The sequence below is a fragment of the Falco cherrug genome, chromosome 8, assembly GCF_023634085.1.
Source record: "Falco cherrug isolate bFalChe1 chromosome 8, bFalChe1.pri, whole genome shotgun sequence".
Lineage (NCBI taxonomy): Eukaryota > Metazoa > Chordata > Aves > Falconiformes > Falconidae > Falco > Falco cherrug.
The window spans coordinates 32,818,335-32,829,245 of NC_073704.1; the positions used below are offsets into that span (position 1 = coordinate 32,818,335).

The 10,911-nt window shown below is 48.6% G+C and overlaps 1 protein-coding gene across 2 annotated transcripts in view; it reads right to left on the minus strand.

Annotated features, from left to right (window-relative positions):
- Nucleotides 1-2,479, minus strand: part of OSBPL11 (oxysterol binding protein like 11) — a 42,346-nt gene extending 39,867 nt beyond the window's left edge. The window contains exon 1 of one of the 2 annotated variants that reach the window (XM_055717849.1): nt 2,428-2,479. In XM_055717849.1, the coding sequence (XP_055573824.1) occupies nt 2,428-2,474 (47 nt within the window). In that variant the 5' untranslated portion in view covers nt 2,475-2,479. The other variant, XM_055717848.1, reaches the window with a different exon arrangement.
- Nucleotides 2,480-10,911: the final 8,432 nt, after the last annotated feature.

Here is a 10,911-nt window from a genome sequence, read left to right on the forward strand (position 1 = left end):
TACAGTAGTTTTGACAGGTTGCTTCACCAAATATAGAGCTATAGTTCTGCACCAGGTGCAGTCTACACTGAGCAGGTACTTCAGGATCCTTCTTCTGCCAAGCTGCGCGACCATGCATTGCTCACAGTCTGTGCTGTAAAAGTTAAAGATCAAACTTCCACCAGAAGTTCCCAGCAAATCCGTTTGTAAACTCTGTGTTTTAGACATTGATTATTAAAAGGGTCTTTCTTTTGTCAAACACATTGTAGACTGGAAGTAATTCACAAAGTGAAAACTAAGCTACAGTAGTCCTCCATCCAGGAGGACAAGAGAGTCAGGGGGGGAAAGCTGATATTTTGTGGGTAACTAGATATCGAGACACACATAGGAGTAAGTAACTGATTCCCAACAGAGCAGAGATTAACATTGAGGTACCTCAAGTGTCCACAATAATACAATTAGTACATTAAACTTGTCCCAATCATCTAGAAAGAAAAAAGGGGGGGTTGAAGAATACTTTGCACTAGAGTATTAGAGTAAATTAAACCAGATACTAATGGCTTCAAAAGTAACGTGGACAGTTCCTACTCACAGCTGTCAAGCCACCAACCTGGCTATCACTCAGAAAGTCAGTTCAACTTTTGCCCTCCAAGCCACAGCACCAGAACAGAAAACAAAACACTTGGAAGAATAATTTTAAAAAGTGGAATTTAACTGCATAGCAGTGATCTGTGACCACCATCTCAAATACACTACAGCAAAAAGGGGTTCAGGCAAATCAGGTATCTCATCCCTTCCACTGCCTCCAATTCCACATAAAAAATATAAAATATGCCCATTTAGATTTCACAGATTAAATCCTGTGTTTCACACGTGAAACATTTGCAAAATGCTTGGGCAGAGTAATAGACATTTGCATTAGAAAATTCAGAGTTATGTTTGAATCCTGAGCAAAAAACAAAAAGTTTGGAGGTGACTGGGAACAGCAGATAAGACAACCAGTAACTGAACCTGACAAGAAGCTTTCTCTAACAGCCTGAAATATTGGCCCCAAAATCACCACTTTTCTTTCCGGCACTAGTCACCAGAAAAGCAAATTATTGGTGACCCAGATTCTCAGCGATGACCGAGCTGTTCTCTCCCTATTAAAACGACCAGGCACTCACTGCCTGCCCCGCCTGGTGCCCATTTCTCCAAGCCCCCAGAGAGCCCCCATCCTGCACCGCACACAGATGCGCCACGTTCCACTTCTGCCACTTCTGCCGTTGCCACACGCGGGAAGTGGCAAGCCAGTCCATCTGGGCTGGCAGATGACAGCTTTGGAGAGGCTCCATTTGAAGGAGAAGTGTGCAAACTTCACATAACAGCAGTATTTTCAACAGCAACAGGGCACAATTCCAGTCGAGGATGAGAGACCGAAAAGCAGAGATTGGAGAATCTCACAAGCAACGCCACAGGGAGCCCGCTGCCGGGGGGTGAGCGGGAACCCTTTCAACCAGAAAACACGTCCGAAAAAAAGTGCGTGGAGACCCTCAAGTCCCTTGGACACACAGGCAAATCGTTCCAAGGAAGCATTTTAGCTTGGATCCGTATCAAACCAGCGCTGCGTGCCCGGCTTCTCCCGCTTTCCCCGCTCTCTCCTGCCGTGTGTGGTGGGCCCAGCATTCTGGAAACAAGTCAGATAAGGCACAAACTCCGCGCACACCCAGCTTCTCCACCAACAACAAAGAGAAAGCGTCAAAAAAAGAAGACTACCATCAAGTGCTTAAAGACGACGACCCCCGGAGCTAGAACTCGGCGCACAGTTTAGCTGCGGGGAAGGCTGGCACGGCCACGGAGCCCTGCCACAGCCGCACGCCCGTCCCGCGTCCGGCGCGGGGGAAGCGGGCCGCGGGGGGAGGCGCCGCGGCAGGTCCCCGGGCGTCCCGTGCGGCCCCGCACCGCCACACGGGCGCCACGGGCGGTCCCGGCACCCCGAGCGGCCCCGCCCGCCCCGGCGCCCCCCCGGCCCGCGCTCGGGCGTCCCGCGCCCCACGCCGGGCCCCGCAGCGCCGCGGCTCCCGGGCCCGCCGCGCCCACCTGTACTGCCAGCCCTTGGCGCCGCGGCCGCCGCTCTTGACGCCGCTCTGTCCCGCCGAGGGCGGCTGCTCCGACTTGCCCTCGCCCTCCGGCCCCTTCATGGCCGCCGCGGGGTCCGCGCACTGCATGGCGCCGCGGCTGCCCGCCCCGCCAGGGGCGCCCCCGGCCCAGGGCGGGCCGCCTGCCGGGGAGACGAGCCCGCCCCGGCGGCCCGCCGGCCCCGCTCAGGCCGCGCCGGGGCCCGGCCGCGCCCGCCCCATGCGGGCTGCGATGGCGGCGGCTGCCGGCACCCCCGCGCCCCGCTCGGCTGGGCTCGGCTCCCCGCACGGCCGCGGCGAGCTGGGGAAACCCGCCCTCCCGCTGCCTCACCCGGCGGCCCGGCCCGGCCGCCCCTTCCGGGTCAGCGCCGCCACCATCTTTAGTGCGGGCAGCAGTGCCCGCCCTAGGCCGCTCTGCGCTGCTGCCGCGCTTAAAGCGATAGGAACCCTCTAAAATAATTTCAGACTCGCGGCTACAAACATTCTCCCCCCACCCACCCCGTGAAAGATAGGGATTGGAGGAGCGAGGGTCCCAAGCTGTTCGCATACAGGCTGTAGGAGCAGGGGGATGACAGCCCACTGCTGGGATCCACTGGGATCTAGCGGAGTGTGGGCAGAGACCACCAAACAGGGCCTCGATCTTCACTCACGCAAAGCCGTGGCACGGCCTGGCCTCCAGAGAAAACACGTTGTTCCTCCTGTTTTTCCTCCAGTTACTGCATACGTGGGCACCAGCCATGCAGGCTTTTTGTCCTTCATAGAGTAACAGCAGAGCTAAATGGGAGAGAGGGGCCTGCTTGTGTGTGAGCTCTCAGGCCAGGCATGGCTTTCGGGCAACAAAACCAAATGGACTGCAGCCGCGTTATTTCTTAAAACCGGGGGCAGAGGCCCCTTGTTCTGGCTTCAATCAGTCAGCACAAGAGGAGGGCAGGATCAGACACAGCTGTGCTGAGCAAGGTTGTGGTTCTGCTCCGCATCTCATCGAAACGCCCTCCCCTGCTCTCCAGCTCTTTTGTTACCCACCTATAACAACCATCGTACAAAAGATGCTAGCGATTCCCTATGTGAGAATCCACACAGAAGCAAAAATGTAAAGGAGAACATATTTCAGACAAATAGTTTATTTAGAACATCCCCACAGTAACAGCTTCGTGCCCCATGAAAGCCACCCTGACGTTCCCATCTTCTACCAGCACATTCCTGCTTTCCTAGTGACATTCAAAACATCTTTGCCTTTGGCTAGCAAATAAGAATAGCACCTTATGAGCACTGTGTCTTTAAAATATATTTATAAGCTTTAATTGGCCTCTAATTTAGCACATATCCATCCATCAGCTAACAGACCCCTGGTGAGGACTGCCTGTTGCACCTACGCCTATAATCTCTCTTACAGAGACATAATATATTACCACTGCACAGGAATAAAATTCCCCACTTCTGCCTTTTTAGAAGCACCCTTGTCACTGCAGGGGAAAAAAAAAAGGGGCTTTTTCAGCTGCATTTTTCTCCTCTGGAACCACAGGCAAAGAGATCAGCACAGTCATGTTGTTTATCAAAGAACATTTTGGCCAGAACTGCACTCCTCTTGCCCTCCAAACATGTTAGTTCCTCCCCTGCCAATCACTTGATATTTTAATTGAATTAATTTAAATAATTGAAAATATAATATAATTGCATGGTATTGTAATGCATGCCACCACCACTGAAGTTTTCCTGGGAAAATGTTAAGCAAAAACAACTCAGGCAAGAATTCCACTTGTGTGTTTTATTTCCCTCCTGCTTGAGGACAACCGGTCCCAACAGAGACACAGATTGACCCATGCTAGACCTTTCCCAACCATCACAGGTGATCGGTTCCTCCACCTAGGACTTCTCCAACACCCAAGACAGGCCAGCTATCTTTAGTGCATGTTTCTGCGGCCCCTCAGCATCTGGTCCTGGAGCACCGGGTAGTAAACGCAGATTTGCTTCCCCCATCATACATTTGCTTTTTTCTCTCTTAAAAAAAAGTGTTGCACTTGGAACCAGAACCTGTCGTAAGATGGCATTGACAAAATGCTTAATAGCGTAGAAAGGCTTAAAGCTTAACCACATTTGCTAAGGATTTGCAGTTCAAGCTACCTTTTATCTTTAGTTTACAGCTGCTACTAATTATAACTTACTTTCAGGCTCTCAGTCTTCTTCCCTGGTTATGATTTAGTGGCTCAAAATGACCAAAATCCCACCCTGGCCTGTGCAATGCAAGCACAGCAAAGGGCGAGCGCTGAGGTCTCACAGCAGTGCCCTGCCTGAGCCTTGCCACTTGCCCTGAGTTCTAGGTACAGAGGAAGAAACGAGGAAAAGCTGCAGGTCTGGAAGAGGAAAGCAGGAATAGGATAACATACAATTATCAACATTTGTCATATCAAATCCTTGCAGGCCTGGATGTGGCTACAAGCTGAAGTGGATCATATTTTATTATAACTCATGTTAAAGTAAATTTGCCATAATTTATCATCCTGTTAATTTTAGAAAACTGGGATCTGATCAAAACTATGCAGTGCTCTTGCTGATTTCTTTCAAAGCTTATAGTCTGGCTATGCATGCTTTTATGTAAATATATAAATACACACACAAGCATCTCTTCAGATCGGTATCATTTCTTCAGAGCAGAAAGATCTGTCTTCAAAGAGTAAAGCTATAAAATCCAATATATTTTTCATCACCAGTTTGCTTAAAAAAAAAAAAAATAATAGAAATGATGATACAAGTTTTCTACCACTCCCTTGTTGATCAGACAGGATTTTTTTCCTGACCTAAGAAGTATCTTTGGATGAGACCAAGTTTAACATAGTTTTAAATGTGTGCCTTCCTGGTAGCTGGTCCACGGAAGATAAACAGTTAGTGCTCCGGTCTGTTAGGGGAACTGCAACCTCTACAGGCATGCAGAGGAACGGCATCAGTCCTGGGAAGGGAAAGCCAGAAAGTGCAGCCTGCCTTTATTGCGCAAGGAGTGGGATTTTTCACAATCATTGCTGAACTGGGGGAGCTGCTAGCTCGTGAAAAAACGACCAGAAAAGTAAGGTTGCTAATAGCACTTCACATCTGTGTCTGTTAATTGGACAATCAATAGTTCTTAGGGTTAGATTCTTTCTCAAGGCAACTGATGCTTGAGTTTATTAATAGTCTGGGTTAATGTCTCAACTAACCTTTACAGCTGCTGTGTGAATTGTTTTTCAGTCACTAGCCCCTTCTCCTAGAAGCTTTTCTGTTCCGTGCTTTACTCCTACACTTTTCCTGCATGGTTCCTATGGCAACTTGAGTATCTCTCCATCTGCTGTAGATCCCCATTATCATGTTTAGCTGCTTGTTATCTCAGTCAAATGCCATTTCCAGGTGTATCATGATAACAAGATCAGTTTGGAAACCAAACCAAAGCACTTGATAATTTTGTAGGCAAACCTGTCCTCCATAATTTGACTGCTATGTTACTCTGTAAGCTCTGCTTGTGATACACTGATGCTGAGCTATTCTCATTACCAGATCTCCTGCTTGTATCTGCGCGCTAACCAATTCTGCATCCACTTCATCATTTCCAAACGACATCCATCCATCCTTCTCTTTGCAGCCTCTGCTGCCTACGAAGTGGTATATTTGGATTCTGGAAAGCCTTTGTAGGTCTGTTGCCTGGAGTTTGACACCTATTTCATAGGAACTTAACTCTGAGTTACCAGTACTGTTTTTCTTCCTGCAAATGCATTTTTCAGTTCTGCTCTAGTCCTGTGGCTTCTCCTGAAAACCTACTGCACTGGATTACAGAAAACCCTGAAGAGTACAGATGGTTTGCAGTTGGCCTCTCAGTCTCTTCTTCTTGAATGCCTTAAATTACTTGGAATTACATAGATTTCTATAGGGCTAAAATCTAATCTCATTTTCTGCTAAGTACTTTTTTGGAGAACTAACTTAAGTGGGGGAAAAAAGTTCTTCTGATATAATCTGATTGGAACCCGCAGCAGAGAAATCAGCTGAATAAGTCGAGTAAAAACTTCATTGTTGATTTGTTTTCTAGATCCCATGAATCAGTAAAAGCAGACTGCAAGAAGTCCCTGTGGAAGCTGTAAAGCTGTAAGTAATTTGGCCTGTCGGCTCTTAGGGACACAAACTGACATTATTTATTTGTACCTAACATCCTGGAAGAGGTGCTTTGAGATATTACATGCTACATCAGTATAAATGGTTATTATTTACTACCTACAATTAAAAGTAATTAAGAATACAATAATCTGGTGGTTATGTACATACACATTTAAAACCATGCAAATCTTCCATTTAGAATAGAATTCAGGGAAAGCTTATGTGCAAAAATTTTCCACTGGCAAACAAAAAGGCCCATGATGTATGAGTAATTTTGATGCTAATGCCATCTACTGGGCTGTTTAGCATCAGGTGAGAGTCAGGCGTGGCACTTGCAGTTTGGGTAACATTGAAGTGGTCAGGAGTTTATGGTCTGCAGGCCTCAGCCAGTGGAAGGTTTCTGTGGACACTTACAATAGGGGGGCTCCTCCTGCACACCCAGGCTGAACTTGGAAACCCTTGTTCTAAACCTCAGACCTACCCCAACCTTAACTCTACCCAAGGCTCCACAGGTGAGAAAACTAAATGTTTGTGTCCTGCTGACATCAACCCACAAGGTTTGGCACAAAATGCTTGATTTTCCTCTTTCCCTGAACTCTGAAGCCTGCATCCCTACGGATGCTGAGGAGTGGTGCTATCTGGTCACCATCCCCAGGAAGTGCAAAACTCATATTCTGTTTGGCTTTCAAGTATTCACAAGACAGAAGAGGCTCCCTGAATCTTACTTCTCTCTAAAGAGAAGAGACAAAATAAGGCAAATGTGAACTGTAATGCAGACAATGCAGGACACCTTAGGAGCATGCAAAAAGCCGAGTGAAAAAAGGAGAAGGGAGTGATGTGCAGAGAAAACTATTCTTCAGCAATCCAAAATTAAAAGTACAGCTCAAAATCAAAACAAATCATACCTGAACAGGGAAGGAAAACAGGAACAAAAGAGGTTTAACTGCATGATTACAGAGGAATGCATCGCCAACAGTAACAGCAGGGCAGATACCTGAGAGCTGAAGGAATATATTGCATCATTTTCCACAAGGAAGAAAATACAACCCCAGAGAGCAGAGGCAGCACACTTAGACTGAAGGGCATGCATACGGATATTACCACATGCAACACAACCACAAAACTCAAGAACTCTTTACCCTTCACTTCTGAAGACTGAATAATCTCCATCACTGAAATCTATAGGCTCTTACGAGCAAAGGTTAGCCATGAGTAACAAAAGACATGGAGGGAAGCAGAAAATGGGTTAAAGTGCAAGCTAGGCAAGTTATATATAGACTAACCCAATATCTTTCTTTGCTAATTGCATTTGCAGACAAAGGAAAACTAATAAATCTTATCAACCTGGACTTTGGTAAAGCATTTGATTTGGCATTACCTAGATAATTATTAGTGAAACTTGAGAAGATGAGGATTGACATAAACACTATAAAATGCTGAAGGAATAGTACTGGGGGTGAAATCTGCTGATGGGGCTGATAGGAAAATCATAGGATTGGAGGAGTCAGTCTACCTGAATAATTTTATTAATCAGCTTGGCGCAAAAATTGAGAAGTGGGGAAACAAAATTTGCTAACAACAAAGTTGGGAGACATTTTCAATGAGAGGAAGTCCTACAGGATTGGTATATCCTGGTAACAGAGATGGGATGAAATGTAACAGCGTAAAATGTAAGGACATGCACTGAGAGACTGATAACGTTTCTGCTGTAAATTGAAATGTATCTGCTATGAACAACAGAAAAGCCACATGCCTGATGTGGTTATTAAAAAGGTAAACGCAGTCTTACTGGTAGCAAGCCACGTTTTTCCAGGAAATCTATACAAGGTACCGGATACAGTTCTGCTGATATTTTAGGGCATCATTCAGGTTATCAGGGTTCAGCAAGCCTGAATTCATGCTGGAACAGGTACAGAGAAGTGCTATCCAAACAGTCAGAGGAAGAGAAAAGAGGCGGTAAGAGAGTGTGTCCTGCTGAGCTTGGCAAAATAAATGGTGAGAAGAGCCCTATTCCTCTCTGTAAACATGTTTGAGGTTGAAGGTGGGCAGAGGGGGAAAAAAAGCACCAGGGCAGAAGAATCATTCACATTTATAGATAGCACTTGTGCTAAAGCAGATGGGCGTGAGTTGGATACGAAATGGGGAGAAGGGATCTCACTGTGAGAGGAGTAACAAGCAGCTTCTCAGTGGGAGAACAGAGGGCAAAAAACCTAACCGATTTTAAGACAGAGCATGGTAAGGCTGTGAGCTGGCAGCAAGAACTGGACAGAGTGTCCTTCCAGGTCCTGCCCTGGCTCGCCCAGGGAAGGAGAGCAGAGGACTGGCCCTATGCCATACTCACCTGGTTTACCTTTTGCACCCAATAGTATAGGGTGCCCAACATAACCAACCAGTGGCTGAGGAAGCAAAGCATGCAATGGCTACATCTATACCACAGGGCAAAGCACACTGCCCTTTACCTCGCCCTCAGGTCCCTCCCTGCAGGCCACCGGGTCCCACTCTCCTCCCTGCCCACCTCTGCCTGCCGAGTTGGGCATTGCTTAGTCACATTTTTCAGGGTGTTCAAAGACTGCATTGCCGCCGTAGGAAGGAGCCACACCTGGATTAGCAAAAAAGTGCCCTTTGGTTGCCCTAGCTTTGCACACTGACAGCGAGGTTCTGTTAGCAGCTGCTAGGCAGAGGAGGACTGTTTGCTGTGTTATCTGCAGCTGCTGACACGTGCATGACCCATTAGGTGCAGAAGATCAGGTGAGCTTGGGTGGGGGTGGCCTTGGGAGGGTTGTCTTTATCCTTCCTATTAGGCGGGCTGAGCTTTTGTGTCTGTGCTTGTGTGCTTATGTGAAAAACAAACATTGTGCCTTTGTGGGAAAGAGCAGATCCTTCTCCTTGCCTGATGAAACAACAGTTATCGTCATTCACCAATGTGTGCTACCTGGCTCCGGGGCTCTGGGATCTGACAAGGCACCCATTTCTCAGGCCCATCCTGTGTCCCCACACAACACTGACACTGAGACAGCCTTGATATCCCAACCTGCCACGTAAAACTGCCTGCAGACTGCCTAGAGCAGTCCTTTGTGCATGAACGCCTTCCTATCCATCACCATGGAGCAGTGACTGCACAAATCCAGAGGGCCGTTCAGCAGCAGCACAAGTTATCTACCTCCATGGCCGATTACTGCCACAAATACATGAGCTAATGGGTGCACTCAGAGTCCCAGGCCTTCACGAGTGCTGCCGTACCCATCTGCCTGCTCGTCACCTGCCACAGCCCCTGAGACTTCTCTGCTTGTTGCAAGCTCTTCTGTCCCCAGGCCCCAAGGGGAGGACACACTGAAGCACTGGCTTCTGCAACTAATGCATGCAACAGAAGATGTCCCTAGTCTATATAGTACATAAGACTGTAATGGTTTAATCTAAATTAATGTGGAAGCTCTTAATTACGAAGGGGAACTGTTTGGTGGCCTCTGGATGATGGGTTTATGTGCCCTCCACAGAAGATCTTTATGCGGGGGAGGGAATAAGTTAAAAAGAGAAGAGAGCTAAGACACACAGGGAAAGAGCAAATCATGGAGGCCACTGGAGGAAATGCACCTGGAACCGGAGAAAGGCTCTTGTGCCTCGGCTGTGCTCAAACTGCGTGCGGGTATTGCCTCTTCTTGCAGAGCTCCCCATCAGGCTTCACATGTGCCCAGGGTCCCAGCTACACCTTCCTTTTCAGCAGCCTGTCCTGGTAATTTTCTTGAGATATTACTTTGCAGGCTTTTGCTCTAGTTTGTTACGTCCCCAAACACTCTCACCACCATCAGGACATACCAAACAGCCAGGCCGATGAAGCTGACAGCAGACAAGCTGAACATATGTGCTCCTCCAGAAACACCCATGGGCTTCTGAAAGGCTGGCAGCCAGCCTGGCTCTGTGAATCACAGGGTCAGGCATCCTTGCCTCGTGGTGCCAGAAACCCGCTGAGCCAAGCTGCGGTGCGAGGGCAGCAGATGTGGTCACCGCTGAGCCTACAGCCACCCGGCAGGGAAGGAGCCTGGGCATGGTGGGATGAGGGGAAGCAGGAGTGCAAGCGCGAGCAAGGAAGCAAATGCAGCTTTTTGGCTCAAAAATTATAGAGAAGGCTGCTTTAAAGAGGAGACAGGGTGTAGCGGAGGGCCAACAGGTAAAATGTGGCAATTTGTGGGGCGTTATGCATGATTAGACCATATAGGGGAAGAGGAACAACACCATTTCATCCTTCCTTGCAGAGAGCTTTTAGTTAACATCCCATATTAAGAACTGTGACATAGTCCATGCTGTATCAGCTGAATTTGGCTCTGTGAATGCACCCATAGCCTTTCCCTGGTATGCCCATCATCTATCGGCAGAACATCAGCCATCATCTGTATGTCTGGCAGGACAGGTGGGACCTCGAGATGTTTCCCACTGCCCCTGATGGCCCAGCTTCTATCCCTCCCAAACTCCGGCACCTCACCCACCCTGCAGAAACCCTCGGGGCGGCTGATGGGAGGAAGGTCCCGCACGCCGAGCAGTGCCGGGCTGTCCCCTGCTCCCCACGCAGGTCCTCACCCCCGTCAATTTCAGAGCACCACCGTTTCCCCGCTCCCCTTCCAGGGCACTGAATCCCCGCGGCGCCGGGCAGCACCTGGGGGCCCGGCACCGGCCCAGGCAGAAGAGCCCCCGTGGCCGCGGGGGTGGT